At 38.8% G+C, this 25,453-nt stretch overlaps 1 protein-coding gene across 1 annotated transcript in view; it reads right to left on the minus strand.

The window, feature by feature from the left end:
• The window catches only part of adgra2 (adhesion G protein-coupled receptor A2), a 92,278-nt gene extending 67,365 nt beyond the window's left edge, over nucleotides 1-24,913 (minus strand). The window contains exon 1 of the mRNA XM_082187722.1: nucleotides 24,065-24,913. Within this exon, the coding sequence (XP_082043848.1) occupies nucleotides 24,065-24,294 (230 nt within the window). The 5' untranslated portion in view covers nucleotides 24,295-24,913. The remainder of the gene's footprint in view (nucleotides 1-24,064) is intronic.
• Between the last annotated feature and the right edge of the window lie 540 nt (nucleotides 24,914-25,453).

Here is a 25,453-nt window from a genome sequence, read left to right on the forward strand (position 1 = left end):
ATGTTGGATCAGAATAAAAAAGATCAGATTCCACATGGCTTGTGCTGTTCACACTGTAAAAAAATACAAATAATTGATCACAGAGCAAAAAAAATTTAAAATCAGATTTGTCCCACTTTTGCCTGCAGTGTGAACGTAGCCTTTAAAGCATAAAATAGCTGCCCGTAAATGTTGCAAATAAGGCCACAGAGTAAACTGACTTTCCTTGAAATGGACTAAATAAAAAGGTTTAAAAAATCTTTAAATTCAGGTTTCAGTTTTGATTGATGGTCTTCAAGTTAAAGGCATGTTGAACTGACTTTTATTCCATTAGTGGCAGTCTCTGCCGTTTACATCTATTAGATGCATATTAGTCGATCGGATCACAAGTAGACGAGGGAGACACATTCCCGTTTACACCTGGTGTTTTAATCCTTCTCTTTTGTCCACTTTTGACCACTTCTGTCCTGATTTCTTCGAGGAGAGGGTCTATGGCTGGGTAAATCTATGTGATTTTTCAGATCTTTCAATCTAATGGACAAAATAAGCTTACGCAATTTACAAACTTTATGAATGCCACCAGAGACGATGGAAAAACATACGGAGAGCAGCAGCTATCGTTATCGTGCTCTGATAGCCACAAGACAATGCAGAACACTGTGAGTGTGTGTTAGAAATCAGGAATGGTGAGAGAACATCGTGCTTGATACGTTTTTGTCTTCAAACCAAACTTTCGTCTTCAGCCGACAAAGTTGAAATCCGCTAGCGCGCTTCCCTTAATGTTTACGCGTTAGTTCAGTAGGTGGAGAGAAGGCGGCATTTTGTGGCTGTTCAAACACATTAGCATCTACACTACGACACTACATCTACACAATCCGGTCGAATACGTTTTCAACTACCTCTGGGAGTGGCTCAAAAGTTACAAAGTGCAAAAGTTTAAGACCCCACTTACACCTGTAATTAGCGTCTTCCACTCGTGATCGGATTGACGAAAATGCATTTTAACAGGTGTAAAACAGGTTCTCAATGAGAACAAAATGAGCTCAAAGGACACAGTGCATCCATCTGAAACGTTATCAGCTGGACTACACACTATTTTGTCATATTCGTCTTGTGTTCTTGTTGTACCGTTGATTGTTTCTAATTTACTTATTAGATTGTTTCTTATCCACTTGTGCCTACTTTTCTTTCTTTTTTAAAAAATGCTTCTGATGACAATAATGACAGCTAACAGTGATCTCCAAAACCATGCTGTACACGTGTTTGAATTTTAAGACATTATTCCATATCAGAAGGAAGGGAAGAGGAGGGATGAGGAGGTAAGGAGTGATAAAGCGGTGCATGATGAATACATATAGAGAGAGTTGAGGGAGATCATAGGGAACCCGTATCTCTGTTGTCTGACTGTGGGTTTCTAAACTCAAGTGGGGCCACTAGTCTAGCACTACACAATGTGTGTGTGTGTGTGTGTGTGTGTGTGTGTGTGTGTGTGTGTGTGTGTGTGTGTGTGTGTGTGTGTGTGTGTGTGTGTGTGTGTGTGTGTGTGTGTGTGTGTGTGTGTCCTATCACAGGCCTCACACTGAAGTGGAGGTTATCAGAAAAAGAAAGTACTCTGTCTAGCAAATGTGGCATGTTGAAATACCCTTAACCTCAAAGGACCTTCTGTCTCCCCCTCGTCCTCCTGCTGTAATGCTCTCAGATCAAAACCGGCTTATTTAGAAACTGTCAGGGACCGGGGACATCATATACGAACCTTGTAATCAACAGCTCAGTGTTACTATTAGAACTCAGAACTATCAAAAGCATAACAGATTATGTTTACATTAATTATTAAATCAGTAAGAGTGTCTAAAGAATGGTAATTGTGGTTATAAACAGCAAATCAGACCAATGATCAATAAAAAGCTATATTTATTGTTAACCACAGTTAAACTATTCTGATGTGTTGTCTGATGTGATGTGCTCTTTTACAATGACTTCAAATGTGCCTCATCCAATCCAATTTTTCATCCAATCCGAAAGTTACGAAAAGTGAAGAATGCGGCCCCTTTAAAACCAAAAAGGATTTTTCAAACACATAAAAGATGCTGGCTGCGTCTGAAAACTTAGGCAGCTGACTTGTTGCCTCGCTGTCTTATCAGGCAACGATATTGTAGGCAGTGTTTGCGATAGATAGAAATTACATCAGAAGTGGGAAGCGTTGGTCAAAAATGTACATTTACAGACAAACTGAGCACCAACCTCAAATTTCAGATGGCATATAAAACATGAGGTGAGAAAAGAGAAAGAGGGGATACCAGCCAAGACAAGCAAAATCCATATATGAGAGACACACAGAGAAAGAGAGAAAAAGAGAGAGAGAGTTCCCTTCAGCTTTGCCACTAATGAAGCCTAAGAGCCCAATTACACAGCCTTAACAGCAGGAGCAGCCAAGAGAGAGAGCGTTTGTGTGTGTGTGTGTGTGTGTGTGTGTGTGTGTGTGTGTGTGTGTGTGTGTGTGTGTGTGTGTGTGTGTGTGTGTGTGTGTGTGTGTGTGTGTGTATAGACGCTTTTGTCAGTGTGTATGTATACATACCTTTTTGTGTGTATGAATTTGTTTAGATGAATGTGTTTTTGGTGTGATTTGTGTCTGCTTATTCACGGACATGTCTTTTACTTATTCTTGCGTGTTTGTAAAGTCCAGTTGCATGTGTGTGTGTGTGTGTGTGTGTGTGTGTGTGTGTGTGTGTGTGTGTGTGTGTGTGTGTGTGTGTGTGTGTGTGTGTGTGTGTGTGTGTGCGTGCGTGTGTGTGAACAGAAGCTGGGCCGCTCTGCTCTTTGTTAAAGGGAAGCTATTCTCTCCAGAGTTCTTCAAGTACCACGGCTGCTGTCTGACAGTTCACTGCTTCCGAAGCTCCAGCCTATACCCCCATCCCGCTCCAGCGTCCAGCCAGGATCCCCTCACCCGTGTTGGGGCTTGAGTGCCGCTGGAGGGTGGCTGTCTGGAGAAGCACTTTGAAGCAAGAAGCCATTCAAGAAAAGTAGCGATGCGTGTCTGAGAGCTCTGTATATATGTCCTCAACAAGCAATGTCAAACGTATGTGTCTGTGTACGTACGAGTGAGTAAATGCTCAAGTCAGTGTACAATTTACAATAATAATGTCATTGTGAAAAAAAGTATCCAACAACATCCACTAAAAGCACAACTCTAATACACAACCTACATCAGGCAAAGCTTCACATTTATAATCATGCACCAAAGTTACTGAAGACTGTACATTTTGATTGATTTTGATTGAAGCTTGACGCTGCATATTTGCAGACCGCAGTCACAAAAGCTACAACATGGCATGGACACAAGGAATAAGAACACGGCAGACCCTGTCGAATAAAATGTCCAAGCATGAAGGCGCAGAGTGCCATGTAGCAGCTTGCAGTGTTTATGATCAGTGGCGTCTGCATGGCACTATCGATGAGGTGTCAGAACTGCAAATCCTTCAACAAGTTCATTTTGGGAGGAAGGTTCTTGACCGAATCATTAATGTCACTTTAACTCTGGCATCAAACAACCTAGCATTTCGGGGACACTTCGATAACAGTGAAAGTGTCAGCAAAGGTCTTTTTCTCTCCATCATCGACCTACTGGCCAAGTATGATTCATATTTGAAGGAGCTGCTCAGTCGCCCTGCTAGTTCTGTTAAGTGTCTCTCAGCCCAGAAATCCAAAATGAACTGACAGTTATACTCTCTGAGTCTGTCCAGAAAGAAATGAGTATTTTCTGGGATTTCTGCAAATACCTTACTCGTCCGCTGGCACAATAGCTAATAAAATTATACGTTCAGTTCAGGAAAAAGGTCTCGATATTTCAAAATGCCGTAGCCAAGGATTTCACGGAGCTGCGAACATGAGTGGTATATACACGGGAGTTCAGGCAAGGATACAGGAGAGACATCCAAATTTCACATATGTACAATGCACTTTAAATCTGGTCCTCAGTGATTCACTTAAGTCAATAACAGAGCTGAAAACCATGGAAAAAAATGTACGTGTTTTTTGCGCACAGTATAAAGAGGTGGAATGTATTGGTTGAGATGACTGAAAAACAAACTCTGGGTGTCACGCTGAAAAAAACTGTGCGCTACTAGGTGGGCATCGCGCAATGATCCCGTGACTGCAATCTATATGTTGACGTGTTGAAGGCCCTGGCCAAAATTTCACTTACCAGTAAAAAGGCAGATGAGCGCACCGAGGCCATGGCTTTGATAAGGCTAATGGAAAGATTTGACTTCGATTTTATTATAGTCCTTCAAAGTGAAGTCTTGGAACAGATCGATGTCATTTCAAAAATGCTACGGGCAAAGGATGCTGACCTTCATAAAGCAACAGAATTACTTGCGAGGTTACATCTTGGAGTTGACAAGGTTCAGGGGAAATTTAGAGGAGGCAAAAGCAACCTCACAATTCATGGCTGAGAAGTGGGAAGTGAAAAAAAACGTTGAAAATGAAACAATTAGAAGGGCAAAGCGCCAGCTTAGATGAATTCTGTCAGGATGAGCGTTTGGCTGATGCTGAAAGTTACTTCAGGGTAGATTTTTTTAACGCTTGCCTAGACATCATTTTCCTGCAATTTTCAGCTTTGCGATCAGTTGTCGGTTTGTTCAGAGTGGTCCAGCCACTCACACTTCCAACTGAGGAGAAGAACGCTATATTCGAAAGGGTACAGAGGTTAGTGGAGAGATACAACAGATACTTGTCTCCAGCCCTTCCACAACAATTAATCACATTCCGTGCAGCCTTCAAAAGACAAATATCTGGGATGACAAAAGTTCAGGATCTGGCCAGTTTTTTGATTGTTGAGAACAACTCTATTACATCTAGCTTCAGCAACATCTGCACCGTTTTAGTTCTCTTTCTTACCATCCCTGTTACTGTTGCTTCAGCGGAGTGCTCATTTTCAAAACTGAAGCTAATAAAAAATTATTTGCGGAGCATCATATCGCAGAACAGACAATCGGGACTGGCAATTCTTTCCATTGAGAATGCCCAAAGCTGTGAATTAAACACCAAGGACATTGTGGAAGAATTTGCTGAAAGAAAGGCCCAGAGAATGCAACTAAAATGAGTGAGTAGTTTTGTGTTTTTTACATTTACACAATCGGAGTTATATAAAAAAATGTCCTGATGGTCCTCAAAAGCTGAGTTATTTTAGTTGATAAAGTTTTAAATATGGATATTTTTCTTACACAAACGCATCGCTTCTCTTCAGAAGGCCATTATTAACACCCCGGAGCCGTGTGGATTACTTTTATCATGGATGGATGCACTTTTTGGGGCTTCAAATTTTGGGCTCCCATTCACTCCCATTATAAAGCTCGGATTAGCCAGGACATTTATTAATATAACTCCGGTTGTATTCATCTGGAAGAAGAATGTCATTTACACCTAGGATGGCTTTGAGGGTGAGTAAATCATGGGGTAATTTTCATTTTTGGGTGAACTATCCCTTTAAACAAATGCCCCCCTTTCAAAAATATTGCTTCCCGTTGCCGTTGAGAAACACTAACTTAGAGTTAACCAATTTTTACTTTAGCATTTTTACAGTATTTTCTGTTAAAAAAAAATAAAACAATTTTTTTTACAGTTGGGTTAGAATGTAGTTCTACATTTTTTAATTCATTTTTTATTTTAATACTATTTTCAGTGTAGCCTACTTTTAATTGCGGTTAAGTTTTAGTCTTACTTTTATTATAGTTAAAGCTATAAAGCTGACCTTGCGATTTTTGTTGTTCATTGCAAGCTATTACTATTGTAATTCATATTTAATCTTGACAAACTATCCATATGTATCATTAATTATGCGGCAGGGAATTTACTGCAAAAGCATCTCAATTTGTGTCAGCAATACACAACAAACAACCAAAATCAAAGTGGGAGATAACGTCATTGCAATCGACTGAGGAATCAACATGGGCAGAGTTATAAATATCACACAAAAAAATTAAGCTTCAGGCTTCAATAGAGACAATTAAAACCACTTATAATCTCATCGGCTACTAGATGATTCTCAAAACCATGAAGGTTCAGCAAAGTTTTTAGCAGAAAAATTTACTATATGAACATTATACCAGAATCTGCATCTTCGACAATCTTGCTTATGCATTTTCTGTTTTAGAGTGAGAGGCGAGTAAAGATTACAAATCTACCTCTGTCTTATACGTATTCTCGCTATGAGTGTCATCCACACAAATTGCTGAACCCAATAATTACACACAAATAAATACACAAAAAAAGGTTTTCATCTTAGTTTTTAGTATGATAATAACCCTGTCACACACTCACACGGTTTGTCCGAAAGCCTTGAGCACAATGAGCACTTAGTGCTTAAATGCATCTTGAGTTGTGAATGCATGTCTTTGTGCAGTAAGCCTGCAGGAAGAGAGAGAGAAATAGACAAAGACAGAGAAAGACACAGATTTGGCCAAGTCCACCCCATCCATCTCTAAGTCTGTCAGCGGTGAAGTGGATGCATGTAATTGTACAGCAACTGTTTGTTGATCGAGTTATCCAGAATCATAAGACGATTACAATATCTTCTCAGATATGGACAGAGAAAGCATGTTACTGTCCTGATCTCTATACAGACACCACATCAGATGCTGTAGATCCAGCCATGAATATAAATCATTCAACATAAAATAGTTTCAAATATAATAGCTTTTCCTTCAGTACAACTTTACAACACTAGAAATGAACTGTAAATACCAATTAATCATAAAATCTATGTACATTTGTATCCTGTAGTGTGAAAGCGATTTGTGCTTTGTTACAAGTTATGTGTTTATATATTTATTGTTTATATATATATATATATATACACACACACACATATACACATACACACACATGTATTATACAGTATATATTAGGGAGGAGCATTGACAAATTTCATGATTCGATTAGATTTTGATTCACAAGCTTGTGATTCAATTCAGTATTGATTAACTGGGGCTTATCAGGTAAAACAGTCATTCATTAATCATTTTAGTCGTATTAGGCGATTGGTGAATATATGGGTCATCTCTTGCCATACACAAGAGACTGTCCATGAATTTGGCGATGATTTTTCGGGGGTAGGTCACCAGGTGTTTCCCCAACCCTCCCCATTACATGGCTTAGGATTCACACATACACATATGGACAATTTAGCATCCCCAATTCACCTATACTGCATGTTTTTTTGGGAATTGTGGGGGAAACCGGAACACCTGGAGGAAACCCATGACAGAGGCAGAACATGCAAACTCCACACAGAACGGCCTCTTGACTCAGTTGGGACTCGAACCGAGGACCTTCTTGCTGTGCCATCTATCAGGTACAGTACATGGAACATTTCCTCAAGGAAATTTTTTTTTTCTCAACTAATGCTGTAAACTATACAGGGAACCCCAGTTGAAACTGTACATTACTATAATATTAAAGGTCAAAAGTAACCGATTTGTTGGCTACTTACATTCAAATTACACAAAGTTTTTATATAATAATAATAATAATAATGTTATAATACATTTTTAATGACATAATTATGTTCCTACTCTTTTTTTTTTAATACATAAATATTTAAATGGTGGCTGTCATTTAAAAATGACAGATTTATTTAAAAAAAATATTCATTAAATACTGAAGAACAGGTTAAGTAAAAATACAATGAATAAGCAAAGTTGATATACTGTATTAGCTAAATGCTTCTCTCTAGACGTATCTAGCTGATTAACAAGATTTGAATTGCATTTCTGGGATAAATGTAACATGGCATTGTTTACAAGCTGTTTTATTGCCATCTTTCAGCAGCTGAAACTTTGATAGTGATTACATGTGAAGTGATTCGTATTTCGGTGACTTGTACTGTATCTTACATACCTGCTGATGTTCACTTGTGTTTATTTCATGCTATAACTAGTTAAAATGCGCTTCACACTTTGCTTGAACTGAGATGCTACGCTACAGTGATCTGTCACACCATATGAAAGAGCGATATAATGATATTTATAGTTTGAATTTCATAATAAAACTGACTGTTTATATACACATATACATACACACACACACACACACACATACATACACACGCATACACACGTGTGTGTGTGTGTGTAGGTGGGTGGGTGTGTGGTTCCCCACAGACAAAGATTTCGCCAAGCTTCTATTTTACTGTATCAAGCATAATAAGCTATTTTTAAATTAATATCCATAAAATATTTTGTTAAAAGAATAATAAGCATACTGTAAAACAAGGAGAACGATCTTCACTTTCAATGCTGCTGGGAATCGTAGACAGAACTAAGACATTAAATATCTGTTTGTGTGATAAAAAGTGACCTTGAAGGCCAGAAAACCAGGCAGTCCTCAAGCTGCAGCTTATTTCAAAATTACAGACTGTGTTTTGGACACGTGTGTGTGTGTGTGTGTGTGAGTGTGTGTGTGTGTGTGTTAGAGAGAGAGAGAGAGAGAGAGAGAGAGAGAGAGAGAGAGAGAGAGAGAGAGAGAGCAAGCGGGTGCATGTGTGTGTGCCTGTTTGTGTGCATATGTTGGGCTTTTCCATAGCCTAAAATTAAAATCTGGGTTTTATAAACGCTCTCTAATTATGGAGAAGGAGATGATGCACTATTTTGGGGAACTGTGGCCATGAACGCCCTTCTCATACACACAGACACACACTCACTATAACAAAAAATACATATGTGCATAAATACAGTCTATACAAGCCACCACAGCATAGAAAATATAACAACAAGTCACCATAAAAAGACAGCGTGCTTTTGTAAATAGAGCAACGTGCGTGGATCTGTTGAATGACAGACTTTCTGAAATGCTACTACGGTAGTTTAGTGAATGTTAATTGCTGTCTTTGGAATGCGCAAACGTTTCTAAACAATGTTAACCACGCAAGGCCACCATCACAGTCATATTGCAGAAGAAAAAGAGCTGTTCTCCTGGGAACTGGTCTGTGTGTTAGTGTGTGTTCATGGTTTGACCCAGATAACAAGACGAGGTTGGTTTGGATGCTGGAAGAGCTCATTGTAAACATGAAGGACCAGGACTTTTGCTTATGATTATGTACAGGCCACTGGTCAAGTGGAGGACAACAAACAATTGTTGCTCTGTTGTGTGTCATTTTTATTTAGAGTGAACAAGCAATGTGGAAAAAGTCTGTACTGAAGAAATATGTTTGGTTAAATACAATGTAAACTCTATGCAAACAGCCAAAAGAGCGTCAGGACATTCTGATGACACTTGTTTTCTGTTTCCGGCCCGATCACAATGAAGTGTCATTAGTCCAAAGTGAAAGTCCTCATAACTGCACATCAAAAAAATTATATTTTCTGATTGTTTGACGCCAAACAGTAGTTTCACATTTACTGAGGACAGACATATGGATTGCCTAGTTAACATTGTGTTAATAATCCAGAATGTTCTTTTAATAACGAGAGTACAAAGGATTAGTCACCAAGTCAAAATTGACTGAAAATGGAATATTGCAGAATTTATGATATAATTTACCTGTGCACATCATTTTAAAAATTCATGTGCCCTCATATTCTTTGATTAAAATAACTTCTCTGTTGACATGTTCACTGGTGAAAGGACGGGACAATATAATTTTTTTCTTGTTCGATAAGCCGTTTCACTCTGATATAGTACGTCACAATAGGGAAGAAAAGACCATCATAACAGCTGTTTAATGCCAACTTTTATAATATAATATTAATGAAATAAACTTAATTGTACTTAAAGAGTACATTTTCATTATGTTTCTTAACACTTTTAAAAAGTGCACTTTGTTACCACAACAAATAAAAAATGTGTACTAAGTTATTTTAATAATCTTTGGTCATGATGCAAAGAAGTATACACTTATTTTAATGTGTTGACAAATATTAAAAGTACACATAAATTATAAATGTATTATTAGAATACAGTTCTGTCATTGATAAATAACTACAGAGAAACAAATGAGTAACATAACAGTGTCACATTCGGTAGTTCACTATTAGCTAATCAATAACTACTGGGTTTTTTTTTTTCATACCTCCAGAGGACTATTAAGAACAACTATGGGTTGATAATTATGGTAACATGAATAATGCATAATGTGTAATTAATTCTAGTGTGAAGATCACTGTAACCCACTAGTAGCCTAATTACTTCTTTTTTTTTTTTTTTTTGAAGGAATTACGAATTTTTTGGATCAATATTCTGAAGTGAAAAGCATAATAAGTCCTTAATATTGACTCATTGTAAGTTTTGTGTAAGTTCTTCAGGTTTTTGTAAGGTTTTGGAACAGTATTCTAAACTGTTAAATATATGACACGCAAGAGGTGCATCCATTTTTTGGTCAAGATCTTGTATTGACAATGCAAAAGTCCAGCACTCTGTAAAGTCTCCTCCAGTACATCCCAAAGACTTTCAATGAATTCAAGGTCTGGACTCAGAGGTGAAAATGATTCTTCATGCTCCATCCGAACCATTCTTTCACAGTTTGAGCCTGATGAATCTTGACATTGTCAACATTGAAAAAGGTCCATGATGTTTCTTCCTACATGGTTGTTTAAGAAATGAAAAGCTACACACTTCATCAATTACAGTTAGAAGAACTGTTGCCAAACATATAACATTCTAGAAACATAATAATACTTTCTACTGGAATAACAATGTAACCTGCAAAAAAAAGGACATTGCACAAATCAGTGAATGAATCTGAACCAATCTTTTTGATGAATGGACTCAAAAGATTTGAGTCACTGAGATGACCAGCACAATAAGACATATCCGTGAGATACAAGCCACCAGAGGCACTATGGTGAACGAGAGGGGGACAGCTGAAGAAAGAGATATACTGTACACAGAGGACTAAAGAAAGAAATGAGATCAGAATGAGAGTCTGTCGACAGGGAAGGAGGAAGAGAGAGATACAGAAAGAGAGTTAGTTCAACAATACTTGGAGTCAGTTAAGACAAGCAGAGTGAAAGGAAAAACTATCCAAACAGAGATTCCCGCTGTGTGCCGCGAGGAGCATCTCTCTCTCTCTCTCTCTCTCTCTCTCTCTCTCTCGAACAAGACACTGCTGGGGGATTTTTCGTCCACAAATTCCCATCCGAAGCGGTCACACAAATAAACACAGCACATATAACTGCTTAATGATTCCACAGAGAAAGTTTTTCCTCAGAAAGAGCGCTGAATGTTACATAGATGTTGGGGATGGAGGTCAGAGGTCAAAGCGTGTGTGGCAGGGGCAGGTGTGATGGGTTAGGCTCACGGTATCCAGTGTCTGGGTCTTTGTTTGCTTTTTTGATTTATTGCGGACCGCCGCCCCTTCTCAGAAACACGTGCACTTTTCCCCTCCCTTCCCCTCCTCTACTCTTGTCGCCTTTTTCCCACAAAAATAAACCCTCCTGGAATGCCGGCGTTCCGAGGACGCCCCTCCACACAATTCCCCGGATGTCTGTCAGGAAGGTTTCTCAAAACACACTCCCCTCTCGTCACACTCTGACCTCAAGGAGAACCACGCGCATATATCCATACAGATGCTGAGTTATGATCGCACAGCACAATAAAGCTCCAGTTTTCCAAAGTTCATCATGTCAGTTCTGGAAAAATAGACATAGTCGGATCGGACACAGACGGACAGATGCACACAAACTCGCTGCAGCTGTCTGAGGGGGGCTTCGGTTCAAGGTCACCAATGAAGTTGGAATCGTTGGTATCTCAAAACAGCTTTATAAACACTCACACACATGTACAACAGCCAGTTCAGCTCACACCCACATTCTTACAGCCATTGAAAACACGCAAACACGCTAGCGCTCGAATCTGGAGCAGGATAATGCTGATACAACGTTGAACAAACATTGATTTTACGACTGTTGAGTCAGTGGATCAACACTGAGTCAAGAAATCTCTATATGGTGCGTAACTGTCAAAACATTATCACAGTTTTATGCTTAAAGATGGAGATCAACACAATGTGTACTCTTTGGCTGTGTGGGGGAGATTAGCGTCAGCTAAATTTAAAGAAATGGGCACACAGAACCGCCAGCAAAATACCACTGTGTCAATAACACTTACGCCCATTGTTGCTGAAAAAAGATGTCCTTTATCGTTGAACCAACAATGATCTTTGGAATAAACACTTATTATATTACTATAAATTTTAAAAGAAACCAAAAGCATTAGCATTGAGGTCTCCTATAAGCTAGTGTACTACAATGATCCTTAAGTAGATAAACTTTTCAAATTTACAGACCTTTCCTTCTGGGAAAACAGACCAAACATATCCATGACTAATCTTGCTCGCAGGGCGTGTGCTTAATTTTGTCCAATTAAATGCTCTTTAGAATTAGGATGCCCTGCCTCTTAATACCATGATTAGCAATAGCAAAGTCTATCGTGGTTTTATAAGGCTGTTATTTGATCAGAAAAAGTCATTTTAACACATCCGCATGCAACTATGTCATTCATTCAATATCGACATGAAATTTAAAGTAAATAATGACACAATCTGCATTAAAACACAAGATTTACCTGTCAACTAGCATCAGCCCTTGGGTGGGCCGTGGGGGCGTCTATATCTTTTTTTAACCTTTGTTTTATAACAAATATTCAACTGACTATCATAAACTATGCATCATTTGAAAGCTAAAACACTCAAGAATCATGTTCTGAACTTGGATGGCTGTAAAAAAAAAAAAAAAATTTAAATAAAAATCCAGAATTTTAATTCTTCTAAAACTGGTGTGTACTTCATCAACAATCATGTCTGTTTGGAGCATGTCTCCACATTTTAGTGCCCATGAGTAATTACGGTGATTCAAATACAATAATTAATGGCTGCGATGTCAGCTTCTGTACTTTCATACTGCATATATTACCTTTTCAGCGAGGTATTGAAAAAAATCGCTTGATCTATCACCTGCAGGGAGTGCGGAAGTTCGGAAGTTATTTCTTAAATGGGAAAGTAAAGTCCACACTAGAGGCTTAATATCTACAAGCTAGTTTGTAACAAACTCTGTACTTTATGCCGTTGCACCATTTGTTCGTAAGGCAGAACATAGCAAGTAGGTCGTCAGCTCTGTTAAGAAATGTGTAATTGCATAATATGATGTTTACCCTCAATGATCCAATATAGCAGCCTTCAAATATGTGAGCAGAAGTTGTGTTGAAATGCGTGAAATTCAGTTTATCCTTCATTCTAACTTTTTTTGCCTCGTGTACGGTAAAAATAAGTTTCCATTAAATACGATACTTAATTATAATTAACATAATCAGTTTTTTTTTATGTTTATATGTAATTTTTATAAATAAATACCATTCAGAAACTGTATATGAAATTAAATGAATAGGGATGAATAAATAAGTACTAATCAAAAAAAAAAAAAAAAAAAAATATATATATATATATATATATATATATATATATATATATATATGAAATGACATTTATTGATTATGACTGATTTTATTTGCACAACACTGTTGTGATGTTGACTGTTGGGACAGATTCACACAGCGGCGAGCTGTTAGGACGGGTTCGTGTTGATGAGCCGCTGACAAAGAAATTATTCACATAATGTTCTCTCTCTTAAAATGTAGGCAAGTATAAATGTCATCATTATCATACATGTCTAAAGAATTGAAGTGTGTCAAGTGAAAGAAGTGCTAATTGATGCAGTTCAGTCTGTCTGCTATTCTATTCCAACTGTTACTCCTGATCAGAGACTTCCGTAAATATTTAGTTTGTACATAGAGTCATGCTTCAACTAAGTTTAATGGTGCAACGAAAAAAATATTTAGTAGTGCGTGAGTTGTAACTTAGTGTCCATTTACGTCAAAACTAGGCTAAGTTGTAACTTGTGCACAGCTGGTGCAACCAGACCCTGATCTTCCATTACAGAAGTGAGAGGACATGCATATAATAAAATGAGATCACTCTGGTATCCTTTCATATGTTGAAAAGGGTTGGCAAAGCTTGAAAATGTATATTTTTTCCATATCATGCAAACATGCAATAATATCACTTTTACATTCAACTAAGTGTTTTTTAACGTTTCCAACCTGTTTAACATGAGCAACTAAATGGTGGATTTCAAAATGTTTGAGAAGGAAACAATGAGCGCTTCACATGAGCAACTAAATGCTCAAGCAAACACAATGTGATGCGTTCATTGTTTCCTGGTGGACCGTTAAAGACAGCGACACCCTAGAGTCCCGGACATCCGGCAGAAGTCAGCCAATCAGACAATCACTAACTTGCCAAAAGTGATGTCTGGGGACGTTACATCAAGAACACATACACAAACACACACAATTCACCAATCCAGAACGCTGTTTGCTAACCGCCACAACAGGGGGAAAAAGAGCAGAAGAAGACGAGACGATCTACACACCAACCCAAATTAAGAGTTCAGATGGCACGCAAAAACTTGTTAGTAGCCTATATGCTGAATTTCGATTCATTTTTGTGATGTGCTCCACTAACTTCACGGAAAGGAATCTGAGATGGCAGAAAGAGGCATCCTGTCAGTTTTGTTTTTATTGTTAGTGTACACAAATAAAAATAGACTCTTTACAGTTTCAAATAATGTCTCTGTATGACCATAATTATGCCATAAATGACTGAGTATTTTAAATTGTTTTCGCTGTTATAATGAGATGAAATCATTTGACATTGTGCTGATTTGTGTCATGGAAGTCTCACTACAGTCCAGTGATGAAATATGCGTGCCCTGGAAAAGGGAATCGCTTCACTCACTGTCTCTCTGTGGAAAGGTGAAGTGGGCTCAGATCTAGATGGCACTTTTTCTCCTCCTCACTCATCTTTCCGTGATTTCTTGAAAAAGCGTAATATTGAACTTTGTGCATTCGCCATTGTCACCGCATGTTAATGAACTCTCACGCGCAAAGAAAAATCTCTGCACAAGTTTTATTTTTCATTATTCTATTTACTGTGTACTTTTATAGCACAAGAGATGCTTTTCATTTTTGTAGCTGATTGTGACCAAATACCATTCGTTTCTTTATCAGCCCTACAAAAATTGCCACTACTGTCTGTTCAAAATAAATGAAAAGAAACCTAGCTGAACCGTGACTTCTGTGAACTAATACTAATATACATATAGTCTACATACATATATATATATATATATATATATATATATATGTATGTTTATGTATGTATGTATGTATGTGTATATGTATATGTATGTGTATATGTGTATATATACGTGTATGTATGTGTGTATGCGTGTATGCGTGTATGCATGTATGCATGTATGTATGTATATATATATATATATATATATATATATATATACACTGTATATATGATGTATACAGTATATATACATACATACTGTGTATACATACACTCACAAACACTCTCATGAAGCAAAACCCAGACTCGACTCTCATTACACTCTCTCACTGTTTTCCCATTTCATTCTCGCTCAAGAGATAAACAAACATTCAACTAAAATTACTCTCCTTCACCCCCTCCACATCATCTCATTCTCTCATCTTCTGTCCTCTCCTTGATCTCTACCTCTATTTCACACTTTCCACTTCTTTACCTCCTCTCTCTCCCTTCTTTCTCTCTCTCTTGGTCTCCCTCCCCCTCTATCAACTCAGTCACTGTGCAGCCGCACATAATTAGCTCTAAACAGCGCACTGCTCTCCCCCACATCTGGAAAGAGTTTAGGCATGGCAGTTTCCTACCAGGACAGCTAAATATTTAGGTTCAGACTCACTGTGTATGGATGAACTCATGATAGAGGGGTGGAGCAAGAGGAAAGAGAGGGCGCGTTTGCGCGGAGAGGGGGAGAAAGTGGAAAAATGGCCGTTTATGGTAAATATATTGGGCTTTATACCACAAAGTAGCACCAAATGACTTGTATATGCCAACGGCATACACTAATGTAGAGAGGATTTATGAGTAATTTAGGATGTAATGGAAACCTGGAGAGGGCTGACGTGTGGAACGGCATCAAACAGCACGCACACGCACGCACAAAAAGTGATCAGTTACCCACAGAGGTCAAAGCAGTTAAACTCTAATATGGAGGTGTAGCCACAAATCCTCTGCCGAGCTGCTTGACAAACAACGAGAAGCAGCCAATGAAAGGCTCTCACTGAACAAACCGCATCTCTCCTACTCCTAACCGAGTGCTTTGGGTGATTTACAGTTTTAAATATATTTGAAAGAAGGGCAGAGGCGAAATGTGGGGAGTACGGAAACAGAAGAAGCAGTCGGAGCAGTGGCTGAGAGGTTAGCGCACGTTCTCCGACACATTGAGATGTGGGGCTCGGGCGGGAGTAATATAAAAAAAAAGAAATCAGAAGTTGAGCAGAGACAAAGAAAAATGAATTAAAAAAAACAGATTTTTGCTTTAATGTGCAATCTCTACTACCACTATTCCCTTATTCATTCAGGTTATGGTCTATGGATGAACAATAAGGATGGAGAATACGATTTTGGGTAATTACTGAGGTCACTCCTCCACAGTTTCCCTCTCCACCAATCAGATTAAGGGATGCCATCTGCTTATCTAACCTAATCAGCTGAGGAATGCCAGATGTTGTGTTGCAGGCCTGCAGCTGGTCCAACAGATAACCTTTACCAAAATGACTGACCCCAGAAATCACATTCTGACCTCTTGAGGCCTATCTGTTTAGAGTTGGTCAGATACAACAATCACTTATTACGGTTAGAGCTAAAACCGATTGTTAAACTGATTTTCTCAGTCCCATTACTCTGAAACTGAAATGAAAATGAACTAACATACAGTACTCAGATACGGTATCAGTGGATATTCTGCTGTGAGACTTCTAAAACCACAAAAAAAAAATGTACCGCACTACCCATAATTCCCTTTTCTCTGCCTGACACACCGACAGAGACTGTATAAGGGGGAAGATACTGACTACTCATAGGAAAATGAATGAGATAGATTTGGATTTGGCAGAGTCATGAACAATTCAGTCCACCCGTTTAATCAAGCCTGTCTTCACTCTCAAATATGAAGGTTCTTTATTGGCATTGATGAACCTAACATCCACGGAAATTTTCCATTGCACAGAAGGTTCTTTATAGTGGAAAAAAGGTTCTTCAGATTTTTTAAATGTTCTTCACACAAAGAACATAATTGTTCTGTTAAGAACTGTTCACTGAAAGCTTATTTGGGGAACCCAAGATGGTTATTTTATATGGCTTCAAAACCCCTTTTGGACGCTTTATTTTTTTAAAGTGTTGGACCAAAGGATGTGCTGTTTGTAATGCCTGATGAAACAGTGTAAGGACTAATGTGATTACATTATTAAGTGACAGACTAAACTAGTATGCTATGCAAGTGGCATTTTAAAGTGACAAAATTACTGAAGAACAATTTTAAAGGACGTGGCAGAAACTTAAAGGGATGGTTTGGAGTAAAAAGTCCTGGCAGAAAGCGATGCATAAGATGTAGTGTAACGACGCCCAGTTCCAGGAATGCACTAATATTTTGTTGGTAGTACCAGTTTGCAACAATTATGAGTTAACATTAAGTTATACCTAACCCTAAATAATAATTAGTCGTTACACTACATCCTTATCCATCGCTTTCTGTCAGGACTTTTACGTGCTTTTCCCAAACCCCTGAAGTGACGTCGACGTCCGGGTTAGCAGTAGCATGAGCCGTCAAGCAAGTGCTATTTAAATAAACTCCTGATGTACTTACAAACTTTCTAATGCCTCATTTTATGAGTACAGAACCTATTTGTACTACTGTATAAGTTTGGTACCATTCTGGGCATTATTAGTGGGGTAATTTATGAGATACATCATAGGATCCATTAGCGCCTGCACTAAGCCATCCGGCTGATTTCTCTAAATAAGCTCTAACTTTAAAGGTCCCATGACATGCTACTTTTTGTAGGCTTTAATATAGGCCTTAGTGGTCCCTAGTACTGTATCTGAAATCTCTTTCCAAAAATTCAGCCTCGGCGCAGAATTATAGCCACTACAAGCCAGTCCCAGAATGAGCTTCCTTCAGACAGGCCGTTTCGGTGTCTGTAGCTTTAAATACTAATGAGGAGGAGAAAGGCGGAGAAAGGTGGAGGGTGGGTGTGGCCTTGACCATCTTGCGCAACGGTACCGTGGCGTGCATGTTTACGTTGGATATAGCAATGGCACGAAGACACGCAGTCTTTCAAGCATTTCAGTTTGACCCAGAATCTGATCCAGATGGAGAAGCAACGGATGAAGAAGTTGCAACTCAGCGGCTCCAGCAGGACGTTTCCGAATGGTTAGTTTAAAATATTATGTCTGGATACAGTACTTTATTCGGATGGTTTACAGTTATTATCATGTAGCTAACGCTAACCTACTGTTGCCTTTTCATGAGAGATCTGTAACATCTGTATTTATCTTATTACAATTACATCAAGCTCTGCGATCTTGAAATGCGGATATCGCGCGCGCCATATAACCAACAGGAAAACGGTTATCCAAATAACAAAGACGTGTACAACACTCGCGTTACAGTGTATGTATTCACACACATAAACTGCATAGCTAATGTTACAGCCACATTATACGTGTAAAATCTAGGTAACCATAAACAGTAAAGCAACACACTTATATATCATTAGTTGACTTACTTGTCCGAGGTGTGTAGCTGAGCCAAAGAGAGTGATCCAGACTTTAGTTTCAGACGTTCAGCAAGCCCAGCTCTGCATTGACCCTCGGTGTTCATTTGTACATCCAATTATTGAGCAATTGTTATGCTTCGCTCGCTCAAAAGCCATGATATCTCTCGTGGACAAACTAAAATCGCGCGCGCGCGTTCCTACTTCCTAGCGCATTTTCTCATGGGCGGAAAATATTCTCTGGGCGGGCAAAGCAGAGACAGGGGAGGTAACATTTCCTCCTTATGACGTCATAAGGAGGAGATTCAAGATCAGCGCATATGAGCCTCCATTTTCTCAAAGGCAGAGAAAGATAGCTAAAGCTCGATTTACACCGATTGAAATTTTTAAAAACTTGGGGACCATATACAGGCTAGGGGAACTCAAATTAATGTTAAAAAACCTCAGAAAGTGAAAATTTCATGTCATGGGACATTTAATAATGTTCAACCAAGGGAAAAAAGTTTGGCTCGAAGTCATGGTGCAAAGGACCCTAAGGTTGATTTTACTCCAAACCATCCCTTTAAGGAGGCTGCATGCATGGCTTTATTCCGTACTGTCGTCTCCATCGGTTTCAAAACATGTCTCTGAAATATGTTGAAAGATACAGTACAACTAACCGAAATCCGTATCATGTGTCATGTAATAACTCAATCAGTGTTGCAAACAATGTCACGTAACATTATACCTCAGAAAAGCCATTCGTTGACCATAAACTTGATAGTCAGCAAGAAAAATAACAAACTAACTAACTAATAAGAGGAGCATTTTGGTAAATATATTTTTAGCTTAGCGCTTTATTAATCCCTGTGGGGCAATTAGTTTGAGCTTACATGGTGCCTCACATAAAACACTGATCACATACATTCAAATACATAAATACAAAAGTATATTTGTGGCAATAGCCAACAATACATTGTATGGGTCAAAATGATTGATTTTTCTTTTATGCCAAAAATGATTAGGAGATTAAGTAAAGATCATGTTCCATGAAGATATTTTGTAAATTTCCTACCGTAAATATATAAAACATTTATTACACGAACATAAAAGGACAACTTTAAAGGCGATTTTCTCAATGTTTAGATTTTTTTTTGCACCCTCAGATTCCAGATTTGCAAATAGTTGTATATCGGCCAAATATTGTCCTAACAAACCATAGATCAATGGACAGCTTATTTATTCAAATTTCAGATGATGTATAAATCTCAATTTCAAAAAATGTACCCATGTGACTGGTTTTGGTTTTGTGGTCCAGGGTCACATATTACATAATCTTTTTTTGTTGTTTACTGTTCTTTAATATTTAATGTATGTTTGAATGAATCTGTCAAGTTTTTATGACACCATTTAAAACAAAACAAACTGGATTAGACACTTAATTATGTAAGTATATGTATTATAACATTATTATTATGAAATGGACTTAAACCGGGTGCTCGCCTGTGTGTGTAATCAAACACATCATTTTCATTTTATTCCTCAGAGACTGAACTCGCGCTCTGCTGCCACACTGGAGCGCACTCGCCACCAACTGTCTGGGAATTACAGTTACAAGTAACAAAAGATCCCCCTCAGTGTAATCTGATTTTTTCGTTACTGCTAAAAACAATTCTGGAACATTTCGATTAACGAGACATCCCGTCTGAACGGCCATGTTCAGACTGAGCAAAAATAAGATTTTTTTGCATATCCAGATTTTATCTAGATGGATTTTTGAAAGTCTGCACAGCAAAAAACACCACATGAAATTGGATTTTTTCAAACCACACATATGGAGGTGGTTTGAAATGCAATTCCAATCAGATTTTTAGAGATGCGTTTCAGTCTGGATGCTCTGGCTGCTCAAAACAGATTTCTTAATTGTCCTTTGCATCACTCTTAATGCGATACGTAATGATAACGTCAAAACTGGTGGCGGAAATGCTGGAAGTATTCATACAGTTTTCCTGCGCAACAGAGGAGTTCCGCACCGCATCTTGACAGAGTGGTTTATATTGGAGAGCGAGAAACAAACATGGCGGACGATGGGCAAGAAGAAATGGTGATAAGAGTGTTTGGACTGCTTTTTATAGAAAATTTGCGGAAATAAAAGAAAAAGGTTTAGATAAAGTCGTGTTATTCTTCCTTCTACTGTCAGCTGGCTTTCTAATTTGGTATTGTTTCATTCCACGTGACAAACTACAGAGTGTGTGTGGGTTTGTCATCGGGGTTCCTCCTGCACAACAGGATTTTTTATAGTAAATATTCAACATGTTGGATATTTACAATTTGAGATCGGTGTGCAGCCATGACATTATTCTGAGCAGATTCAATCACTCTTAACACACATCACACCACAGGTAGATCTGATGGAATAATCTGTAGAACCATCAAGATAATCAGGACTTTACCTAGGATTGTCGGAATGAGAGAATTGGGCCAGATTATCTTGTAGTGTGTCAGTGCCTTAAGAGATCCAAAATGTGCAGTGTTGGGAGATATTTTACTTGTTTGTGTAATTTTACATATTTTCTCCAACACTCCATATATATATATATATATAGGTCAATCAAACAAATTCAACAAAAGGAAAGAAAACTAAAATAATACATCAACTTCATAGCAGATTCCAAGTGATTAAGGATTTAGGACTCATTGAATGGGTTCCGCCAGTAGTGGGCACCCCAGCTACTACTGTAAGCAATGACGTACATCTGAGTCAATGCACCGGAGGGAAGTTATCGAGAGAAGGGCATTAAAAAATCAAAGTGGAACACAGCTCATGTCAGTACACCGTAGGAATAGAAGTCCCACGTTTCAAATAAAGGAGCCAATCAACCTTTTTTTGGTGATTGGCATTATTGACAAGCAGCTTTGAAGATTTTGATCCTATTCAAGCAGGTGTGAGCCAAAATGGCCACTGAGTGGACTGACTTGCCCTAAAGGGGTTTTGGTATCATTCACCTCAACAAGAACTATATTTATACAGACATTCCACATTTTCTCCTGGCGAATTAGAGAGCGGCTGAAAGAGATGAGCAAGAAAGAGACAGGTGATGATTCCCAGAGTGCATCTGCTGTCTGAACAATCACAAAGCATGTCCACGAAAACAACAGCAGAGACACAATTTCAAACATTGCATCTAACCAGACAAAAGCCAATCCTGGGAAACCGTTGGATCTACCTTGAAAAACAACCAACTAAACTAGTGCTGAGTGCAGCATTTTGATTAACCGTTGCTCATTTTCCCTTCAGGGGGCAGGAGACTGTGAATACTTCTAACACACAAAGCCTCATAAAACTGCCTCACGGTGCGCTTTCCACATGCTCGGAAAACAAATAAACGATGTTAAGAGGTGCAAAAGGCTCATGAGAGCTTGTCTCCGACCGCCTCCGTCGTCTGCCACCCAGCCTACTTTTACCCCCTTCCTATCTTTTTTTTTTTTTTTTTTTTTTTGTCCATTTCCTCCGGTTTCGCAGAGGCAATGTGTTGAGCAGATGTGAGCAGTTATTAAGCAGAACCACTAGCCTCTTTAAATGGAGTCCTGGCTACCCCGGGCCTCCTCCTCCGAGGGGACCAATCCTCGGGCTGCACACTCCTCTCCTGGGCTTGTTCGCAGCGTTTCGAGTGCTTTTAATGTTTATGTTTTTACGACAGCCATGTGCAGGCGAATTCTGCTCCTGCTGGGAAGGGGAGCAGAAGGGCATCATGGGAAGGCAGGGTTCTGAAACGACGAGTGTTTTATTCCTGCTTTTCCACACCAATTTTAAGGGCGGATACTACCAAAGACGTTGGACGGCTGCACGGGTGTCCATGTCAAGAAACAGACGAAAAATAGCACTCTCCTCACCAAAGCAAATACACATAGCTTTAAAATGATCTCCCTTGTCTCACACAGGGATTAAGTGCATACTTTGTCCGACAAGTATTTTGTACAGGCGCCGAAAGTATCTGAAGTACTAGAATAGTCACCAAGATTAACAGGTAAGATCACAATAGGTCATAACTAGCTACAGCCACACTTTGGAGGTTTAACTTCCTTCCTGTGCAGACAATATGAATATGGTCCATTATGAACAGACTGGGATATTACAGCACAGGGAAAGGAAGGAGACGGATGGCCATTAAAATGCACTTTTTATTCTCCTTTAGCATGGCCAAGTCAGCTGAAGACTAGAGGACCAGTGTGCATGTGTGTTTTTTGAGGACAGAGGACCGGTTTCCTTTGCTGTCAGATGGAAGGCATGTGTTGTGAGTTCTGCAACAAACTCCTCTTCAGTGCTTCACTCTGCTCATAATTCTCACCACATCTCACATCTGAATGAAAATATGAGCCAAAACAATGAGCTGGTAGCGTCACACTCAGTAGAGTTTGATGGTTTCACTTTGTGAAACATTCAAGCCAAAACAAAAATGATTGTTGGTCAAAGAATGTTAGTCAAAAGTTGTAACAGCGCATAATGACAGAATCTCTGTACTCGGTACAGTATTTACCATTTAATAATGTTTTATGGCTGTGAAGTTGGACAACTGTTAACAAAACTAGTTTGAAAAATGTAACCTTTAAAATTATGTCATCAAAGATTGAATACTGAATACTAAAAACTATCTAGTTAATATCTATTTTAAATGTTAATTTACTTGAACAAAGGCTATAATTCTCCAATAAACGATAACCACAATCTAAACAACTGAATAAACTCCGATATTATGAGTCTTTCTCATTGCAAGTCTATTAATGCTACTGTACATTTTCCTTATACCAAAAAATGGCACATATATTTGTATTAAGTGAGCTGTGAAAAAAAAAATGTAGTGTAAAATGTAGAAATTGTTACAGTTGCCCCTGGACTCCCCCTATAGAGTTCAATTTTGACAGCTGCTGCTCAAAGCTGCTGTCTATTAAGATCTTGTACAGTAGTCACCAAGAAGTGTCCGACCTTTGTCTTTAGCACTCTTGTAATACACGTTTACATCTTCCAGACTGTTGCTGTCACAATTACGGATTTTATGAGATGCTATAGACATAGCCTACATTGTCTAATAAAAGCCATGTTCAATGATACATGTTTCTGTATCTTAAGACAACCTCTGTGCCATCAATCATTGAATGCATTCTCATTTGCTGAAGTTCTGCATCTTCAAATGTTTGTTTGAAATTTGCGCTTTAGAGAATTAAGATTAATGGTATTCTCAAACAACACCCCACATCCTCCAACAAACTCAGGTATAATTTACTGCACAAACCATCAGCTTAATATATACTTATATTGAGAAGTTGATTTTGAGGATTGTAGCTATACTTTACACTTTGTACTGGAGTCAATGAATTGTGTTTTCATGAAATATGCAGACTATATAACATTGATAAAGCGTTGCTAAATAGTGAAAATGAACAAAATACTCACAGAGAGACGGTCCTGTTGGGGAGCAGACTGACTTCTGGCGTTTCGGTCAGCTCCTTCCCACCGCAGCTCACTTTCCTCCGCGCTCCGGGCGCAGGGTGAGCTTTACCGCGGTCCTCCGCGCAGCTGCAGCCGCTGGAGAGGAGCTCCGGACAGCCGGCAGAGACTCTGTGAAGCAGCAGCAGGAGAAACACACGAACCCAAAACGGGATGCGGACGCAGGGTCCCGACATTGTCCCCCACTCTATCAACTGTGCGGTCCCAGGTCAGCCCATGACATCAGGGCACAATCTTTTCTGGTTGATAATAACTTAAAGTATCAATGCTGAGACAGAGACAAGTTACTCCTTTCTAAGTATGAATGGATAGATCACCACGGTATACTGCAAAACTCACTTCTGTTAAAAAATGACAGCACTCCTGTCACTGAAGCAATAAATTATATCCATCATGTCATAATTCCATCATGCACTTTCTTTCCTCCATGTCCCAAATGAAACGGAATAATTTTGTAGCACTTTACGAATGTGACGCGCAAACGAGCGGCGCGCAGAAATGTCACTCTGTCGCCTTTTCTAAAGGAAAGTGAAGCTGTTACTCTTGTGCTTTTGAGCGCAGCGCAATTACGAGTCCTCAAAGCAGCTGTTGTCCATACTTTTTCCAAGCAGTATTTCACAGAAAAATGCGATTTGATTTGTCATAAAGTTCCGGACGCGTATCAGCAAACATGACGGACTGCTCCGCTGCGCTCCGGGGTCCGTGTGGTGTAAATCGCAATCTGACTTTGAATAACGGTGTAGATCCTAATTCCAGGACTCTGGCTCTTTTCCTCTGCCATCCTGTCACACTCACATTCAGCTCCAGCCACAGTGCGCACATTCCTCTCCCTGAGCCGCGCGGTCCTAGCGCAGCTAATTTCATGTCTCCCATAAATCTAGTTATTACATTACAGTCTCCAGATTATGTTACTCTAAATTATTATTATGGTAGTAAAATGTACTATGTATTTACATTTACGACTACGAGAGACTGGGGTATGGGCAAGTGAATGTTAAAAAACAAAATGTAATTAAATTACATAGAGTAATTGGATTGTAAATACAATATCACAACGTAGGCTAATCTTCTTAAAACAATCTCAATTCAATATTTAATGATTTAGATGTAGCCTATGTATCTGGTTGATCAAGTGAAAGAAGTCATTCCCTTTTAAAGGGATAGAACATTTTGTCATTAACTATTCACCCTGATGTCCTCCCAATTGACACGCAACTAGCACTTTGACGCTTCAAAAAAGTTCATAAAGAAATCATAAAACTAATGCATATGAATTGAGTGGTTTAGTCCAATTTTTCTGAAGAAACACGATCGCTTTATATGATGAACAGATTA

This window comes from Leuciscus leuciscus, assembly GCF_965113295.1.
Source record: "Leuciscus leuciscus genome assembly, chromosome: 13".
Lineage (NCBI taxonomy): Eukaryota > Metazoa > Chordata > Actinopteri > Cypriniformes > Leuciscidae > Leuciscus > Leuciscus leuciscus.